Source organism: Leuresthes tenuis, unplaced genomic scaffold (genome assembly GCF_036924035.1).
Source record: "Leuresthes tenuis unplaced genomic scaffold, fLeuTen1.0.hap1 SCAF_11, whole genome shotgun sequence".
In the NCBI taxonomy this organism is placed as follows: domain Eukaryota; kingdom Metazoa; phylum Chordata; class Actinopteri; order Atheriniformes; family Atherinopsidae; genus Leuresthes; species Leuresthes tenuis.
In genome coordinates this window covers 22472289-22492515 of record NW_027325365.1, presented here as the reverse complement: position 1 = coordinate 22492515, position 20227 = coordinate 22472289, and the positions used below count along the sequence as shown (strand labels likewise).

General features: G+C 41.3%; 2 protein-coding genes across 2 annotated transcripts in view; one reads left to right on the top strand and one right to left on the bottom strand.

The window, feature by feature from the left end:
- Window positions 1–20227, top strand: part of apool (apolipoprotein O-like) — a 353684-nt gene that overhangs the window by 88987 nt on the left and 244470 nt on the right. The gene's annotated exons all lie outside the window — the stretch shown is intronic.
- Window positions 1–20227, bottom strand: part of tenm1 (teneurin transmembrane protein 1) — a 177242-nt gene that overhangs the window by 67143 nt on the left and 89872 nt on the right. Inside the window, exons 7-14 of the mRNA XM_072396098.1 lie at window positions 19234–19436; window positions 17549–17756; window positions 11807–11908; window positions 8345–8539; window positions 5383–5583; window positions 3409–3594; window positions 3244–3273; window positions 2979–3125 (exon numbers count right to left, since the gene is read on the bottom strand). Of these exons, the coding sequence (XP_072252199.1) occupies window positions 2979–3125; window positions 3244–3273; window positions 3409–3594; window positions 5383–5583; window positions 8345–8539; window positions 11807–11908; window positions 17549–17756; window positions 19234–19436 (1272 nt within the window). The remainder of the gene's footprint in view (window positions 1–2978; window positions 3126–3243; window positions 3274–3408; window positions 3595–5382; window positions 5584–8344; window positions 8540–11806; window positions 11909–17548; window positions 17757–19233; window positions 19437–20227) is intronic.

Below are 20227 nucleotides of genomic sequence, written 5' to 3'. Positions count from 1 at the left end.
TAACATTTTGGCATATGTCCCAAAAAAAGAAGAAGAAGAAAACAAAATAATCAAATTTTGTGCATCCCTGGTTTATGGCTGCATTTAAAAATGATGCATACATATGCCGAGTGTTAGATTTTGGCATACTGATGTGCGCATTTGAAAAAGGATTGTACTATTGATATTGTCGTTATTATTGCATTTTATGATGGCTTCTGCCAGCCAGCTAAGACAATAAGAGAAAGATTAATCTGCTACAGAAGGCCTGGTTTCTGAGAAAATAGGTTAAAAAAGTGTGTGTGCATATCACTATCTGCCGAAGAAATCAGCCAAAATGAGTGGAATTTTTTAAAAATGTCATCACAAACCCAATATTATGCATCCCTGATATACAGTATAAGATACAGTTTTATATCAAAATCATTTCTCCATGTATTGCCATACATTTTTAGTGCCTCTCACTTGGCTTCTGTCTGCTCACCACCCAAACCTTGGCTCGACCTTCTCGTTCATACAAACAAAATTAAATTTTAACTCAGATCAACACATATGTATCAAAGACGTAGTCATAGGCAGTTTTTTTATTGCACTTGCGTACGACTGCATGACTCATACGCGGAATATTTTGTATTCAAAGCAGCAGTGCCTGAAATATCCTGTCTGATGGTACACGAAGGAATCACACTACACTGCCTGACCAAAAAAAAAAAAAAGAAGAAAAAAGTAGCCACCACCTGGATTTAACTAAACAGAAGCACAGGCATCATGGAAGACTGTGGTCGAAGAAAAGATTATTAAACGAACAGAACAGTGCTGAAACTGCTGAAACTGCTAAAACTGGGTTACACAGTGCCCAACGTATCATTACTACCTGGAAGGATGCTGGTGAGCCATCATCTTTGAAGAAGAAATGTGGTCAGGAGATAATCTTGGACGATGATCATGATCGAAAATCACTCAAATATTTGTTCATTCAGATTGAAGAAAGTCAACAAGAGAGCTCAAGGCATCGTGAATGTTAGAGCACAAGGTGAGGTAAATTCAAGGTATTATAGCTAAAGAGCAGTGTAGTCTTAAGGAAACCACAGTGAGGTAAAAACAAAAAAAGATTAGATTGCATATAGACACAGTGATTATGTGTCATACCCAAAGCTAAAGATGCTCCTTCAAAATGCCAGTGTTTGATTTGGTTTCGCTTTGCTCTTTGGTGCCAGAGTCTAATTTTTGAACCCATCCTTAACCTTTCAACAGCCAAAGCAACAAATCACAGTCGGGAAAACTGGTGTTTGGGCAGCACCAACAAAAAGATTACAGCTACCAAAAGAACAAAAATCAAGCATAGACTGCATAGCATCCACTCTACATTTTCTATGACAAAACGAAGAAAAAAACAGGGCTCCAATATGGACATGAGGTCATTATTCCTCTCATTTTTCTGCCATTTCATGTTTAAATATCACCAGTCTGCATCTGATGCTGCCCTTTGCACGTAGAGTGGCATTCACATTTGCCATTTGCAACTGCTTATGGACAGCATTGGCAACTGTGTTTATTAATGTTCGTCATGTTTTAATATGTACAGCTCTGCTTGAAATGAAGTTAGTTAAGACTTATTTCAGACCTGACAAAGCTCAAGGGCCACAGAAGATATTAAACAGCTGCTTTTACTTGCTGAGTAGTTTTCACTATGAGTGCTGCACTGACATGCACTGGTGGAGTGCTCCTTTAAACACTGTCAAACTTATACACTGTGAATTTGTGACTAAATTAACACTTAACGCTATTAATACACCAGGAGTTAATTTATTCCTTTCATTGTCCTTCATTTTCAAATAAAACAGATGAAACACACATTAGTTAAAAATAAGAAATACTGTGAGCTGTGGAACATAATCTATTAAAGCGGCACAGAAACATAACTAACAGTGCCGCCAAGGTTGGCAGGGCGAGGCCCTGCTCTGACTCGTTTCTCCCTGCTCAGCCCCTATTTTACAGACCACAAGAGGTGTTTTATTGTGTGACTCTCCGGTCGTAATCCAGAATAAGGGCCTGTGACTCGTGTTTTGAGCAGCCGTCAACACTGACACTTTGAAGTGCTGCCTGAGTCAGTCACGCAGCTTTAGTAAACAATGTGCAGGGAAAAAACGGCTACTTTGTCGCTATCTGAGCCCTGCACCAATAAAAGACTGTGTTTGAGGTTTCCTGCTGCTGCAGATTCAAACACCTCTTGACATAAATGGGGAACCACAAAAATAAACGAGTGAGAGAGAAAAAAAAACAAGCTTTTCCTCCAAACAAAGGCAACACTACCTTGTTTGCAGCGATGGATGACAGAACTGCCTTAACAGTCATTATGGATATTTGATGGGGTTTCAGAATGAATGTGCAAAGTTGAAAGCAATGTAATATTGGACTGTATCAAAAATTGGTTATGAATTGGAGAAGAGTTGTAGTTGGGCCTGAAATGGCCAGGAAATGATGATCATGAGTAGAGCACCTGCTAAAAAAAAAGATACTCCTTTCTTCTTCTAAGGATTAAAAAAAGGAAAATCCAGCTACTTTAAATGACGGAGAGACACACACCTTCACCTGTTACCAGACACCTCAGAGCAAAACGAAGGGAACATTTTCTGCATGGTTTGCTGTATTTAGACTTGAGAACATTTCTGAGTGCCTTTTATCCTAGCAGGTGGTAAGCATATCAGACATTTAGCAATGATTAGAGGAAAATCAGAAACACACACAAATGGAGACACATTCACTATACACACAGATACATATTCAAAATAATGGGCGGCAGGGCGCTACAGAAGTCTCGGCAGAGCTGGGACGACACAGGGCGATGAAGGAGAGGAACAATGAGGAATTCTTTTTTTTTTTTTCCTAGCAGAAGAATCAAGATGAGAAGACGTGGATGATCTGCCGGAAAGAGCTAAATGAAAGAGGCATGAAAGAGAAAAAGAGGTGGAATATGATAGATGCTGTTAGAATGTCACCTCCATCGTTGTCAGTTCCATCACTGCAGTCAGTTTCCATGACAACGCTGCATCCAGGCCCACTCCATCCAGCCTGGCAGATGCAGCGCCAGCCACTCTGCTCCAGGGTACAGCGTCCATGCCCGCTGCACAGCCCCGGGCAGCCGTCTGAACGTGTCCCACGTGCACACGTGCGAAAATGCACACACACAAACACATTTTTGGAATTTGTTACCATGTTGAAGTTAAAAAAAAGACTTTAATCCTCAATAAAAAAATGAGTTACCTTTCACCACCACGTCCAAATCATGAGTAACTGTGGGGAACACGAGGCGGAAATGATGTAAATGGAAGTTAGCTAAACAGTAGTCACACCTATATTAAATGATACAATTCAAAGCATCACAAGTCACAAATGAGCGCCTCCCACACGCAACAGCACCCGGCTCACCGATGTTACAGTGCTCTCCTTCCCAGCCAGGCTGACAGATGCAAGTCCCATCGTGGCACTGGCCGTGTTCTTCACAGCGAGGGTGGCATGCTCTCTGGTCACACGCGGCGCCGATCCAACCCTCCTCGCACTGGCACTGGCCCTCTGAGCAAACACCGTGGCTGCCACATGGCACCGGGCACAGCTCTGATGAACAGGTGGGTGGAGACACGCGTGAGAAAAAAAAGCATGTAAGTGTGAGAGGACGAAGGGAATGAGAGGGAGGGTAACAGATGGAGGAATTGAGCGTTGCAAGGAAGAATAAGTCGAAAGAGACACAGGGGACAAAGAGAGGAGGTAAAAAAGTTGAGGAAAATAAAAACTGGAGGCGAGCCATTGGATATAGGTGAGGGAGGGAAAAACCAAAGAGACTATTCTACTTTCTCACAATACACAATCTTCTCACCTCTAATAGCTTAGCTCCCTTAAGGAGGAGACGAGTGAATAGGCTCATAATAAAAGCCAAATGATTCGTATTTGCACCGCATATTTAAACTACTGGGACTCCAATTCAGCTCCATTATTCTTTTCTGACATTTTGATCAGATTTAGCGCAAATGTTAATACCACTTCTTTTGCCAAGTCTCTCCATCTTTGTCTCTGTCAGCTCTCTGTCTCTGCGTCCCTTTCTCTCCTTCTCTCTTGCAACATCCTTTCAAATTTCTTTCCCTCCCATCTTTGTCTATTTCCTTTTCTCTGCACTCCTCACCATCTAACACTCACTCCCTCTGCAGAGGCAAAGCCTCATCCATCAGTAAAGAGAGCAAAGTGCTAGAGGCACACAAAGCCTACTTATCCTGCTGCAGTAAAAAGTTATTTCAATTTAAATATACATAGCATGGAGAGGGGAGTAAAAAGTGGATTAAAGTTGGAGAGTTTTTCAGCTCTCTATTAGAATTACATTAACTTAGCTATGCCTCAACAAGACCAGGACATAGAATCGCTGGGTTCTTTTGATTAAAAGCCCAGCAGGTAGAAGGGAGGGGGCTCATATCTCAGATATTCAGCCACGGTCTATCATTATCATAGGCTATATCACCGTAATAAGGCTTGCATACACCTGAGAGAAGACACTAATAACAGTTGCCTGCAAATCATTGGTTTGCATGGTGCACATCTTTCCCAACACCAGCATGAAGTTAGTGTGGTGGAAAAACAGAAAAGCCAGTCTAAGAATGGCTATTCTCCTCTCAGCCAACTCACACGGCAAAGACAAGCACAATTCTTTTGTCACTGTGTATGGCACTTCTGTATTTTAAACACCTCGGTACACGTGCCTTGCTGGCTTTGCTTCAATGGACATCTTGCTGCCTTTTCTTCGTGATCGAGAGCAGCTGTCTATTTAACCAGGCAGAATGTTTAGTGAAGAAAGGTAGTTATAGCTGTAAAAAAAGCTTTCACAGCTATATTTAACAACCACTCACTAACTAATAAGCTGCATGTTCCTCAGAGCTGCAGTCTCTGACAGGCCTTGCAGCAAAGTTAGAATAGAGGTCTTTTATTTATTTATTTATCTATTTCCTCACTGGCATTTTTTTCCTCATTTAGCTTAAGGGCATGTGTGTGTCCAAGTGTCTGTGTGTACGTAAGTATGTGTGCAAGAGCAAAAGTGTGTGAAAGTGTAAATGCAAAGTAAAATGAGTGCGAGCGTACAAGTGCTTCTGCACGCTGCAGTCAAAGAGTCATGAGGGGAAATAAAATTTCGAACTAGCATGAGGAGTGAGTGCAACACACCGCCCATGTACACACACACACACACACACACAGAGCGGCAACGCTTCCCTCACATGTCTATCAAATCCCCAGAAATATTATCTGGCAAGACCACACGCGCTACAAGAACACTGGCAATCTGGTGATGTGAGGCTTCAATTTTCAGTTTTTGTCCCTTTTTCTGAAAGAATCTGAATGTGAACAATAATCCTGCCTTCTTACCTGTGTAGCAATCTGGTCCCGTCCAGTTGGGCTGGCAGGCGCAGGTGTCTGACTCTGGGAGATAGGTGCCATGTCCTGAACACTGCTCCTGACAGGCTGGCAGCGGGTCGTCACAGCTCACTCCGGCCCATCCTGCCGAGCACACGCACTCCCCGCGCACGCACACGCCGTGCCCACCGCACTGGGGGTCCACACAGTCCACTGCAGATAGAGGGAAAGCAGGAGTGAGTCAGAAGTGAGCAGAGGGAGAGAATGGCCTGCTGGGTGGGTGGGTTGGTGTTGCTGGCGGTGGGGGTCAGGCTGTCTCATTATAATCATCAGTTCACAGAGTATGAAAGCAGTGTTCTTTGCATCCCATCCAGGAGTTAACCACCCTAGCTACAATCCCTGTATCTGTTCCACAACATTACACTTCATAGGACACTTAGAGCTGAGGCTATGATAAGGGGTGAAATGGGTTGGTTGGTGTGTGTGTGAGTGTGTCAGGGTGGCCTCTGCTACGCTGTGTTAGTGTGTGTAATTACAGCCCTGAGCGCGGAGCCAAAGCTCAGCAGTTCGGCTCAACTCAGCTCAGCTCTGTCACTGAAGGTCACACACCTGAATCCATCTCCTCACATACGACTGCCAAGAAATCTTCAGGACAGCTGTGCCATCAGCTTTCAATCAGGTCCGACATGATAATTCTTTTCAATATCATTACTTTGTTTGTTTTTGTTAATTCATGGATGTGTTTTACATGGGAGAGATGTTAGAGGATGTGACAGGGGGTCAAGCCTGGCTTCCTGTACAACCCTAAACTGCCTGAGCTTTTTTCTTCCAGATGTATGGCGAACGGTGTACAGCATTTAAAACACACAGTGTTCCGCAAACTGTCAAAATGATTTTGGATCTTTAGAAAATGCCAGTTATTTGGAATATTCAGTAATGTTAAGAGCAATAAATGATAAGAATATAATATAGTATATTAAAGTAATATGATAATCACATTTTTTATGTTATATAAAAGTCCGGATTGATTCAACAAAATGTTTTTTTAAATTTTTGACATTTTTGTTCATTTGGCAAAGTAGACGACCCATTTTAGATGATTTTAGAGAACCCTTCATTAAATTGTGGTTGAATTTTGCGTAATGTGTCAACACAGGCATCAAATTCCCACGGAGCAGGAGGCTGTGTGCCTACGGAGGTGTTTTCACTTCTAAAAGCATCATAATTTGCAGAAATGTTTTGACTGATTCAACACTACATTTTTTTCTCCATTAAATCATGGTTGAATCCAGTTTGTGATGGCTGCAGGTGCAGCAGACTGTGACTGCATGTGTCTCTACAGGGATAAGAAGTGTATTACAAATATACTCATCACAACTCAAAGGCTCGACTTGTATCTGTGACAAAGTGAGTAAGGTTCAATTGAAAATGTTGGTTTTCATTACAAAAAGTTGCAGCCATGTTCCTTTTTTTTGTACAAGCTGTAGTTTTGTTTGTGAAAAAAATAATGAGAACTTATTTCATTAAAAAAAACCAAGACATGATCATGAAACAGTTTCTGGTTAGCTCTGCTTCGCTGGGAAAACGAAACCTACTTGAGGTATTATTGGCTTTTGCTCAATTAAGGAGTGCTGCCTCTATGTCTGCATGTGTGTGTCGATTTGTTTGCCAGCCAGGTCAGCTGAAATGGCTGAGAAAAGAAAAAGAGACATTTGATCATTTTTCAGCGCAACAAAGTGCCAAGTAAGTAGAATGTCCCCAGCGATATTAAAGGTACTTTGATAAATCTTCATTAGAAATGAGTACAATTCTAATGAAAACGTTTTGCATGGTGTTATTAGGCGAGAGCAACGCAGAAAGCAGAGCTGCACACAGAGAGACTCGGATTCTACGCTCTTTTAAAGGGAAATTAAATAGAAATGGAAAAATGCTTTATTAATCCCTAAGGAGAAATGATATTTTTGCAGTAAAATAAAAATAAACAAATGATAGTCATTTGTCATTCATCATTATTAACTGCATGGAGCTATTGCTGTGGGTAGCAATGACCTCCTGCACTTGCTACAGAACTGAAGAAGCCTCTTAACTGAACACACCCTATTGTTTAATCCCTATGCTTCACAGAAGGTGTGCAGTGTGATCCTTTATACTGAGTATATTTCTTTGGGCAATGAGCTCCGTGGGTTAGAGTTACCTTGGAAAAGGTACATAGTGTCCATCAGGTGGTATTACTCTATAAAATCTGAAAACCTTAGTAAAGTCTCCCTGGGCTGTGCTGCAGGAAATGGAAAAGAAACACAAGCCTAATGATGTCATTTTAGGAATATTTTCATTAAAGCAAATAAAAGTAAAATTGATAGTTGCATTATGAGATAATTAAACTAATTTGAATGAAGAAATTCCATAATCTTTTACTCTGTTCGACAGCATATACTTGTCTTCGGGGGCCTTGAATAGATTCTCAACTTTGTGCTTTTTTTCTTTGAATACAGAATTATATTTAATCAAATTCTCCCCCCAAGAATTGCAATCAAATCGAATTGTGTGCTATCTAAACATTAACAGTAATAATACATACAGTAATGTTTAATATAAATTTTCTAAAATAGCTGTTTTTCTAAAATAAGTAAGTTCTAAGCTTTCACCTCTGACTAGAATAAAGGTAGAAGGTGTATATGCTGCCCTTTGAGGCAAATTTGTGATTTTTGGCAGCATAAATTAAAACTGCTCTGAAGGTGACAGAGTTGGCAGAACCAGGCGGTAATTTGCTGTAAGTTAGTCACCACAAGGAATAAAATTATACACAGAGGTTTGAGGTCTTTGTCACACTGATTAGTGCTGTGTTAAGTGAAATGTTGATTTTCTTTTGAAGAAGTAGTCGTTCCCTTGAATGCATTCGAAAGGACGCTCTTTTCCTCAGGAGATGAAATTCGGAGGTGTGTGTCATTCGTCTCGACAGTTTAAAACTTCTTACCTTGCTCACAGTTGACTCCCTTGTAAGCTGGACTGCATATGCAGATGCCCTGGATGCAGGTGCCATGGTTGGAGCAGGTGGGATCGATACACTGACCTTCCTCCACATTACACTCCGCCCCCTTCCAACCTGGCAGGCACACACACCTTCCTTTCTCATATATGCCGTTACCGCTGCACAACACTGGACACGAATCTGCAACAGGAAAAACACGGATTACTCACACACTCAGTGGTACGCCCATGCAAACACACCAACACAGATGCTGCTGCAGTATATTAGCTGGGAGACCCCGTTAACCTACTATGAGTGGGGCTGCGCTCTCTTATCTCAGCCAGTGCGCGGATTCAGCAAATCCTTGAACAGCCTCCGTCTCATTCACACGCACACACTCAGACACACCTTTACGCACACACTCAAGCTTATCCCTCACACTGTTTCAATTTACTCAAGCACCACCTGAGCCTGGCTACCACGGCAACCTAGAAATTGTAGAAAATCCTCCCAACGTCCCCTCGCTCGTTCTGAACAGGCCGTGAAAACAATCGTGAAAACTGAAGATTAGGAAGGAGAGCATTAGGCGTTTATGGAATGAGGGTGGAAAGCCATCTCCATGCAGAGATGGAGAGCTGTGTGGCTTAATGTAATAACAGTCTGGTAGAATGAAGTCAGCGAATGTTGGGTGAGACACTGACAGTTACAGGCCAGGACATCAGATATATTGAGGAGGGATTCAGAACCGTTTTTTCACGGATAACTTACAATGAATACCTTGTGTGTATTTGTTTGTTTCCTTGTTAAATCTAACACTCTATGGAGTCATAAATTCAGGCTTCAGTTTTTACATCCCATGCTAAAACTTGGTGTCTTAGCTTTCATGTGGAGAACACTATAGCACAAACAAATGAGCAAAGATGAGAGGAAAGTATGAATAAATTATGAGCCTAAATAAATCATAAGATGTGATAATCATATCACCTGTCTCTACACATTAAATCAGCCACAACTACAATAATTTCAGGAAGACGGAATGTCCCAGGGAGATATGCGATGAGAAAGAGGTAGAGGTGTAGATGGATGGAAAAAAGAAAAAAGGGGAGAGGAAGGAGACAAAGAAGGAATGAAAAAGTGTCATGAAGTCATGGAAAGATTTAAAAACACTTCAATTATCTACACTCCCATGCAACTATTCAACATACAGTAAGTGTTCTAATAATAACTAGCATTCAAATACCGATCCAGTCTCAGATAACAGTCAGTGACGTGGCAAGCGGTAACAAGGCTGTAACAAAGGCTGGTCAGTATTAAGGGACAGAGGTTGAGATCACGTCATAATTACTGTCAATGCTTCTAAACGCTTCCTGCAGACATTTCCCATCAAACGTGTACAAGAACTGAATGAGAGAGCCCACTAAGCCTTTAGAGATCATGTCCATTGTCCGCTGCTTCTATGCGAAAACACAGCAGAATCAAAGAGACGGGAAATAGATGGTAAATGAAGATGTAAAGTCCAACTCTGTTGAAGAAACAAAAGTCATAGTAGCTGATTGGCAAAGAGGGTTGTTTGACTCATAGATATATATAGATATAGACGCCGCATCGACTGTGGAGGGGCGTGCCTAAAGCGCCGCCATCTTGGTACAGGGCTAACAGGGGCAGCGGTGCATGAACTTACGAAGGAAAGAGGTACTCCTCAATCTTTTAAAATAGAATTATTCGCTGAATTTTGGGACTGATTTCCAAATGTATTGATTTCTTAAAAAAACGTCACACATGTAGCTATGATACAGGGATATTTTAAAAATGCTGGTTGTCTTCCAGTGGACTTGCCTCAGTATTTCCCTGAAGCTGAACCTCATTCTAATGTTGTGAGTGTCTGCATGTAGTATTTTTCAAACACATGACAGCATCAAGACCCTGGTAATATTGAAACCTGTATCATATTTGCTCTCTACCACTCATTTTAGACACACATAAAACATACTGTAGTGTGTTATGTCCCTGTCACTTAGACAGCTTAGCTCATATTCAGGGTGCAAACAGTGGAACTGAGGGATGAAATAAGTATGCAGGCCAGCTACATCAGTGAGTGATGAGTTATAAACATCACTATATATTTCCATCCCTCTTTACTCTAGGACCACAATTATGCTTTGCCTGCTTCTCCCACTGTTCTAAAGGCCAGATTTAGTGACGCTCTGGCTAGAGTGGAGAGTCTGGAGCACGAGAAGAGGAAAAACATGCTCCGGGAGTGAAGGGCGAAGAAAAATGTGCGCGCTCTTCTTGAGGATCTGAGGGAGAAAAACCTCATAAATGAAGAGCTGAAAGACAGACTTGAATGCTACTCAGTTAAAATGGAAATACTAATTTGAATATTTTTTATAGGTTATTTAAATAAAGACCTGGATACACCTGAACGTTTTCTGGGTTCTTTTCATTCCATCTATCTATGTGTGTCTGTCATGTCTGATGTTTGACAAACAAACTTTGTGAAAATAGCTTGACAACTGAGGGATTTATGATCACTTTTATTGTGTAGAAACACCATTCCTCCATAGATGTAATGTAATGTAGGAGCGAGTGACACTGTACCAAGATGGTCGCCCTGTAGGCAAACCCCTCTAATGAGCGGCAGCAGTCAATGCTATCAGTCGATGTCTATGTATATATGTCTATGGTTGTACTGTGGAAGGGGCACTGGTTTATACTGCATGGAACATGGGGGAAGTGTTGGCTTTTCATTAATAGAAAACTCAGCAGCAACACAGTTCTTAAAGAAGTTGGGGTGGGGGAATACAAGGATAGAAAAGGAAGTGTTACTAAAAAGGAAGTGCTGGAGGAACATGTTGCAACAAATAAAGTTAATTCACAACCGGTCAGTAACTTGACTGGATGGAGAAAGAGCTCCTTAGAAAAGCAGTCTCACAGAAGTAAAGATGGGCAGAGGTCTGGAAAAAAAGCACATCTACAAATTGTGGAGCAATTTCAAAATAATGTGCCTCAACATAAAATTTCAACTAGTGTGAATATTCAATCATCTACAGTACATAAAGTCATCAAAATTTTAAGAGAATCTGGAGACATCTCTGCAGAAAGAATTAATATTAAATGCGAACTGCAGTTGATCCTGGCATCCACGGATGCAGGTTAAACCTCTAACATAAAAAGATTAAACCACACGTGAACATAATCCAGAAATGCCTTTTTCTATGGGACAAAGCTCACTTAAACTGAACTGAGACACAGTGGAAAAAATATCCTTTGGACTCTTTGTTATTTACTTTTGTTTGAATAATGTTTGATAAAAACTACTGTACGAGTGTTTTAGGAAATTGCTGAGGCCTCATAAAAAAATGAAAGTATATTGCACAATTGTGGGACAACTCATAAGCGAATGGGTTTACTGGCAATAAGAAAGATATAAAATGACGCCGGCTTCGTCTTCTAGCAGATAATTCATACCTTTGGCACAGTCAGGACCCAAGAATCCAGCAAAGCAATGGCAGTGTCCGGCCACGCACTCTCCATTTCCATTACAGTCTGTGGAACAGCCATCCATCGAGTCTGCATGACAATACACACAAGCAGACAAGCACATGTTGACAAGTAACACACAAAAGTCAGAAAGAGAGAGAGAAAAAAGAAAAAAGCAGAATGTGAAAATTTTCCATTGGATTCCATAAGCTGGTATTGCTCTCATAGTTATTGAATGAAAGATCTGATAAGCAATGGATGGCTCCCCAGACACAGTGGCTATATTAGATTAGTCTGATCCAGCTGCTATCACTCTCTGGGGAGCGGCCAAGCACTCACTTACACTCAGTAGCACTAAGCACATTAAACTGCATTACAGGTTGGAAACACACAGCACGCAATTTTACAAACATCAAGGCTTCATCAACAAACTGTTTACAAGGGTGCAGTTTGAAATAAGACTCAACAATATAAAATCTGACATTGTCGGAGCACGAGTGAGATGGGTAATACAGTGTCCCTGCAGGAGACTCCCACTCCCAGCATGGCCGAGATCAATGTGATGCTTGTTCCTACTAGTGCTTCATCTCATCTGCATATTTGTATTTCATCATATCTTTCTGTAGGCTATGTTCGTTTCATCATATTCCTCAACCAGACTTGAATTAGTCGTCTTCTTTTTACTCTTACCCTTTTCTCCCATTGATATGTCCATCATGTCAGAATGCATTCTCCAGAAACAGGCAGCATGGCAAAGGCAGATAAAGGGAGGGGGGGGGGCACTTTTATGCTTTCAGAGCGTTATATAAGCCTGCTGAGCTATGTCAGCTTTGCTCAAGATGGAGGATTCTGGTGAAGAAGCACCCAGAGGCTGGCAGAGTCTTGGATGTGAACTGAGCTGCTAGTTGTCCTCTACTGGGTTGGCCCTATCTAAGGTAGATAGACTAATTAAAACAAGTATAAGGAATATCATTCTTTAGTTGACCCCCAATACTGTCCCGCTCGGCTCTTCTGAACGGGTATCAACGCCTGAGTTGGACCACTGCAGTCCCCTGGCTCGCTCTGTTCAGGGAGCATGGAAGACAAATCCTTCAGTGGCTCAGCTCACGCTTGTGCGCACACACGTTTACAAACGCATGCAGGCAAAGTTATTATGTGACACCCGCCTTGAGGCGCGTGTGACACATGCTAATGAGACAGGCCCTGCCAGTAGCCGGCAGCACAGTGCTATCCTCCAGTGCAGTGCATCACGACAGAAACCAAAGTCATTTTCACCTCCATCACCTGTCATTGTCACACTGATGGAGAGGAGGAGTGCCAATCATCTTTTCTCCCACACAGTCAGGAAGACTCACATTTGTTTCTCCATATGGGTCTCTTTCTCTCTCTTGAAAAAAAGCCTTATATATGCAAAATCCAATATTGCATCTGGCACCTGACACATGCAATGAACAAAAACTTATCTGCAAGGTCACAGAGTTCTTTTTAATCCATCCGAGAGGAGTTATCCCCCAGAAAGCTCACAGGGCTGAAAGGTGCTGGGTTATAACACTGATATAAACTCTGGATCTCTAAGGTCAGCGTCTCAACAATAAAAATCTCCAGGCAATTAATAGCAAATGTATGAAGGGCCATGTCTCTATATGTTGCAGTATAGTGTGCGTGTGGTGTGTGTGGGTGTGTGTGTGCTTTCATGGGACACCCACTCTGTTCTTTCCACTGAGTACACCCTTCACAGTTAGAAATCACTCATGCCATAAGTTATTGAAGTTAAATGCTATTATAAAATGGGTGCTTCCAGCCGAGTGATCTGATTGGTCAAATAAGCATTCCAATTCTATTTTATGAGCCTGTAAAGTTTCAGCCATGCTTTATGACCCTTGGGCTTTATGAATTTATGAAAAAATGAATGGGCTGCCCGGCTAACAAGAAGTGTCATCTTTTTGTTTATCATCTGTTTTGTCAAAAGTTCTCAGCATTTACAGCATACATATGAGAGCCTCTCATACTTTGTCAGTCACATGGTAAAAGATATGTTATTTCAGAGGACGTGTGATATCGAGTGGAGTATAGCAATTATGCATAATTAATAGTCCTGCAGGAAGCACCACTCTCTGCCTGAGTAGATTTAAAGAAGATGGCGTTAGAGTGGAGGTGGCGAAATGGCAGAAATCATTAAGCCGGAGCTTTTGTGGGGAACATGCAAATGTCAATTGCAGTGGATGAGGAAATAAGGGTTTTTGAATCAGCGTCTGTTGCCTTTTTTTTTTTTGTTCTTCTTGTTTGGAGGTGTGTTCAAAAAAATGCAATTTGAATTTATGTATGATATCTACCTTAAAATCAGCAGTAAGACTCTCATCATTTCATTCTTCTTTTCTCTGCATATCGCATGTCATTCACACATCAATTGTTGTATTTTAGGTGCGTTTTCAATGTGCACTTGCTAGATGGAAAACGTTAATGCTTAATTGCAAGATTTGAAAAAAAAATGGTATATTGTTGAAAGACAAATAGAAAAGGGAGGACAAGTTCAGCAAATAAACAACCTAAACTCATATCATGTTGGTGCACAGCACAAAACGCTGCAGTTTAACAACAAAGGTGACAAAATTCTAAGTCTGTCCATATCTTCCTTAGGCCGAGTTTGTGTGTTTTTGATGGCCACCTCACAAATCCACTGTTTGCTTGAAGCATCAGTTATGCACCTCCTTAGAAAATTAACACTAGAGTACATGTTAGCAAGATGCACCAAGAAGGTGACCAGGAGAGGCAGTATAGAGTCAAATGTGACCGGATGGCGAACTTCTTCGATTTAGCAACAATCAAATACAAAGCTCATTTATGTTAAGTGTTAGCATCCTGTAAATGTGGAGCTTCAGTGCAGTCTGAGTTCGATGGTGTTCCCTTGAGAGGGATCCTTCAGGAACAGGCGTATTACACAGTGCATGTGAACTATTACACCACTAAATGGAGCCATTTTCATTGCGAGTTAGAAAAGCTTGAATACTCTCAGCCTTAGTCTGATTCCCTGCACAGGTGCATCTGACTACAGCCGAAATACTACATTTCCATATGTGTTCCTTCATGATGATGTAAATTTTGAAAGTGTTACTAGTGCTGAATTGGCAACATACAAGACATCACGAGCAAGGGACTCGTCTTGCTCAATGTTTTCCAGTCTTTTTTTGTTTTTCTACCATACATTGCTCCCACTCACAGTTTCTTTCTTTTCTTCTGCACTCTCATCTGTGAAGGTTTAAGATCTGGATACATAGTTAAGTTTACAAGTTATAAAATACAAGGACAAATGGTTGCATGGATCTCCATGGTTGCAGTTTACAAATGTAATATTCATGCATTGCAGTTCCTTTCATATCAGGTCTTCGGTGTCTGACAGGGAACAACTGCTGAAGGATGTTACCTCGTTATAACTACCAACCATGGATTGTGACTATTACATTTGGGGCTAGTGGGGAAGTATATCTATTACACATTTTCCGGTAAGATCAGGCTGATATGAATTATGGCAGGTAAAAAATTTGGCTAAAGTACAAATGACATTTACTAGAACTAGTTGTGATCTCAATTTCCATTATCTGTCATCAGGCTTTGCATCATCGTAATTCATTGAAGTTTGGCCTTTCTTTGTTTGAGGTTTGACTGCTGCTCTTTGAATTATCTTGCGCTGTTACTCCCTTTTCTTGTGCAGTTCTGGCTGCAGACTTAGAGTCCCCTATTGCTATTGAACCGCCCATTAAAAACAGCAAAACAGCATCAGATGAAAACAACTTTAAATGAGCACTTCTGATATTTTTGAGAAACTTTAGCTGTGGTTTACAATTTGGATGGAAAGCCATCTAGAGAGAATAACTGTATACACATATCAGCCTGATTAACTTAAAGTTGATAAGTATTATTTACATAATGAGGAAAACCTAAGAGCTTAAAGATAATCTTGTGTCCTGCGCAGCAGCAGCTCCAATAAGATGGAGCTAAACTCTGTGTGTGAGACAAATCAATGACAACAGCTTCTACGTTTTTTTGACAGTTAATAGTTAGAGTTTACCAACTCACTGAACGCATTCTTTTGAATGTTCTTTCCCAAATGAGCTCCCTCATCTTTTCATCTTTAACAAGATTTTACTACTTTGATGATGCATGGCAGGTTTTTCTGATGCATATAACTACTTCTGTCATTACTTATACAAGCATAATTGAACACCAACACAGCTTGAACACACACTTTGTCTCCTTGCATATACCAGATTTTGTTATCCCGCATCATTTCATGTCTTGTTTTATGCTCGTCATGCTCTCATATTTTCCCTCGTAAACTACACTGTATTGATTTTACATTATTTCATTTATTTATTCACAATGTTCTTTAGTTTTTTTTTTTTCCTTATTTATGCTCTTTGTTTCTCTCTTGTATCTGGTTACTGTTTGCTGCGGAAAAGCTCAATTTCCCGACAGAGATCATCTCATTTCTCTGTCATCTCTCCATAAAGCTCGCCTCTCAGGCTACAGCATCCTGCGTCTCTCAGTAGAATTTACTGTACTGTGGCTCAGTGGTTTTGATTTTCTGCCTCCAAAACAATGCAGCGTCTGGTTGTAAACCTTGTTAGAGATATAAATGGACAGTCAAATGAACTCTGACACCAATCCATTATTTTATTTTCCTTTTTCAAGCTAAATCACTTGATTAATTATTTTTGAAAAACCTTAGCAGACTAAAGGCTCCTGTTATGAGGCCATCTGTTGTGTCTATATTTGTTTTCATTATTAGAGAGAGGCAATGAAAAAAGAAAAGGGAAAGGGTTCCTATTCCCTGTTTAAATCAAAATATGACTAAAAAAAGTCTGGTCTATTCCAGACTTTACAGGCAGCAAATGTGTCAACAAATGTTTGACAGCTCCAAAACAAATTCTGTGTCTTGCTGTCACGCACTGTCAGTCATTATGAAAGAGGACTCTGTCGATATGAAGATGAAACATGTCTTCGGTGCCATGTTTTGACTCTAAAGAGCCATTTACAGATTGGCACACAACTGGAGGTTGGTGATACACATATTTAGCTTAAAAGCTTCAACACAGCCCTGTGCAATGGGCCAGATCATTTCCTGAATAACATAAAACTACATAATGGAAAATAAAAAAAATTCCCAAAATAGAGGCTTTTTCATGGAGCGCTGCTCATCTGTTTGTCACATCCAACCAGTGTTGGCTGTGTTACCTGCCTGCAACATATAAACCACCACATTCTCCCGTGATGCTACTGAGCTATTATATATTTCAATAATCATTTGGGGTTATTTTAACATTGTATTTTATTGAAGGCTACTGGACAAAGAGGGAGTGGAAAAACTGCCCTGGTAATTATCCACTTGTCTATATTCAGCCACGTACTCCTGCATTATTCACATCCTTCAATTTACACCGTCATTCGTGTGTGTCATAGCAATGAGCTGCAGTTAGCAAGCCCTGTCATTACTACAGGAGCTGTCCTCCCCCTTCTACCTGCTGTCTCTTGTCATGCCAAACTAACTCTTGTAATAGGAAAAGTTCCTCTCAAATGTCATTGAGTTTTGAATTACTCTTGGCCATGTCTTTATGCTTTGTCATAGACACAGATAAAAAGAAAAGACTGAATAAGAGAGGTGAGCAACCCTGAGTTTGTTACAGAGGAAATGCCAAAAAACAGAAAACAGAAAACCTCAGTAATGTTTCTCACCGATGGGAGTGCTGTGGAGTAACACTTGCTCCAGGTTGCGTCCGTCGTTGTAGAGCGCAAGGTGCCATGTGCCAGGGTCCATATACTCGATGAAGCCTGTTTCTTGCAGGCCGCTCAGCAGCAGGCCTTTGGGAGCTTTGGCAGTTGAGACGGGATCAGTCAAGGACCTGGGCAGGGCTTTCCCATCCAGCAGCTTCACAAAGTCGAACTGAACACAATATAGGAATATAATCAGGCAGCCTTATTATCCAGCTGGAATGAGAAAGACGGATTTACAGGAGTAAATTTGCAAGCCAGACTTTGTGCAGCGATGTGCGGCTGCTCTTGGGCGAGCTGCGTGGAACAGGGCACAAAGCTATTGGAAAACCGCCTTAATATATAAATCAAGCAACAGCATATCACAAACAAAACAAGAATCCCAAGGAAACAAGAGAAATAGTGGTCCATAGCATCTCAGTACTGGCTCAAGAACTAGACATGCAGCTAACAGCATGGGCACACTTTACCACCCAAGCTTTCAATGGAGCAGAGTATTATTTCATCTGTCTAAACCTTTCTCTGCTTGTTTCTCTCTAACCGTCCCCACCACCCTCGACTACACCTCCCCTTCTTTCCATCCTCAGTCCTCCTTGAACTAGCAAGCCCTCGCTGAGTCTTATTCCCCGTGAGGGCTCTGTGTCACACTAGTGTCAAAAACAGCTAATTAGGCCTCTTCATGCAGACGAGAGCAGGGACGCACTGATATTAAAAAGCAGATGACTCAGTTTGTGTTGTATTTTTGTCTGTATGCGCGCTCGTTGCATGGCACGAAGCTGCCCTACACTGTGCGTGTGTGTGCAGGAGACGCGAAAATAATTGTTTCCTTGAAAAAAACAATGCACATCCACTATCTTTAAGTCAGCTTGGGAAAGATTTCCTTCCCTGTGGGGAGAATTTCTCCTTCCAGTCGGCAAATAGCAACATTTAACATCACGGCCTGCATCTGGTAGGAGTAGGACACACACAGCCTGATTACTCTGTGGAGTCTGAAAAATGAAAAGTGGTTTTCTATCATCTCTTTCACTGTGTTTTAACACAGCCGACAAATTAATGCTACTCATTTGCATATTTTCTGTTTTTGTTGTCAGAACAAGTTTAATATGGTGATTTGTTGTGATTTGGCTTTTAACTATTACCTGTTAAGCAAGCAGATAGCAACTCATGCTCTGCTGCACTGACAACTTGTTATTGTGTTCTCACAAACTTTCCTGACAAGCATGCATAAACACAGTTTATGGACATATGTCTGACTACAAATCAATATCAAATTAAAAAATTTATTTGATTCCAAGAAAACATACAAACTTTCGCGTCCTTCCATCATTCAGTGCCTCACTCCAAAGATGGTCTCAGACCATTAGGTTCTAATGATTATTCCAGTTGCAAAGCAGTTATATCCTTAAATTAAAAAAAAAAGATTTTGTAGGTATATGTTGGATGTATCTCTTTGTAAGATAAGACAAGTATAATCCCACATCATCATCTTAAAATAAGCACTTACTGCAAGGCCAGTTTCAAAAACACTTGAGTGTGGATTAAAGGACAAACTGAGGGATAAAGGTGTATTAGTGTGGATGTGAACTGTGGCACGGAAACAAAGCAGCCCATCTGGGCGAACAGCATGCTGCAAGAAGAGTCATCTCCACCTGAGTGTGTGTAGGCGGGATGTTCCTGCGTCCATAGACCCCCAGCAGTGCGTTGTGTGAAAGAGAGAGATTGAACTTGACGTAGGTCGGATGGTGCACAGTCATATGAAACCTCCAGAAAAGTCCCGGTGGGATTGCCTGGCTCTGTTGAGTTCCGATGTCAACCTCGCCACGGTCAATGGCACGGCCTCTCACCCACTTCTCTGTAGGTAAAAAGAAAATACATATATACATACATATATTATATTTATATATATATGTAAATTGATGCTATTGCAGCTTTATTGAGGTGGACAAGAATTCCTATTCAGTATCAGTATCAGGAGCCATTAATAACCAAGCTGATGTCCTCGAACATCACCGTGATCAGCTGCTCCTCTAATGAAGTGAGACTGAATAGACATCCAAATGACTGAGCACTGGTGAAATTCCTGCTTTTCAAAGAACCATGCTTTGGCAGTCCTTTGGATGGACTCTGCATAAAGATGAACTGCTTCAGGAGGGCAGTGTTTTGTCTGAACGCTGTCTACTGGGGCTTTGTCATTTGTTATATTAGCAACTTCTAACAAGAAAGAAAAGTGTGTGTGTTAGTATGTGTGTCAGAGGGTAGAGAGTTTTGTGTGTGAGAAAAAGTGAGCAGGGCAGGGGCACGCACTCGCCTCAACATACATTCACAAACAGTGTCATGGCACCCAGATAGTGTCTTGACTGAGAGCTTGTCTTTGTGCGCAAAGAGAATAGGTCTTTCCAGCAGTCCCCTGGCCATCGGCTCTTCTCCTCTCCATAAGCCTTTATCAAGCACCAGGTCTGAGTCTTTTGTGTAGGGGGGAAGGCGAGGCTCACCGGCCTTCTTTGTGTTGGCCTTTATGGAGAGATATATCTCTGCTTCTAAACTAAGATGGAGGAAATACGTTGACAGAGGGGAGCCAGCCGATCGTTACTACCACAAAGGCAGAAGAACAGTTAGGGGCAGATTCATGGATGAGTCCGCTCG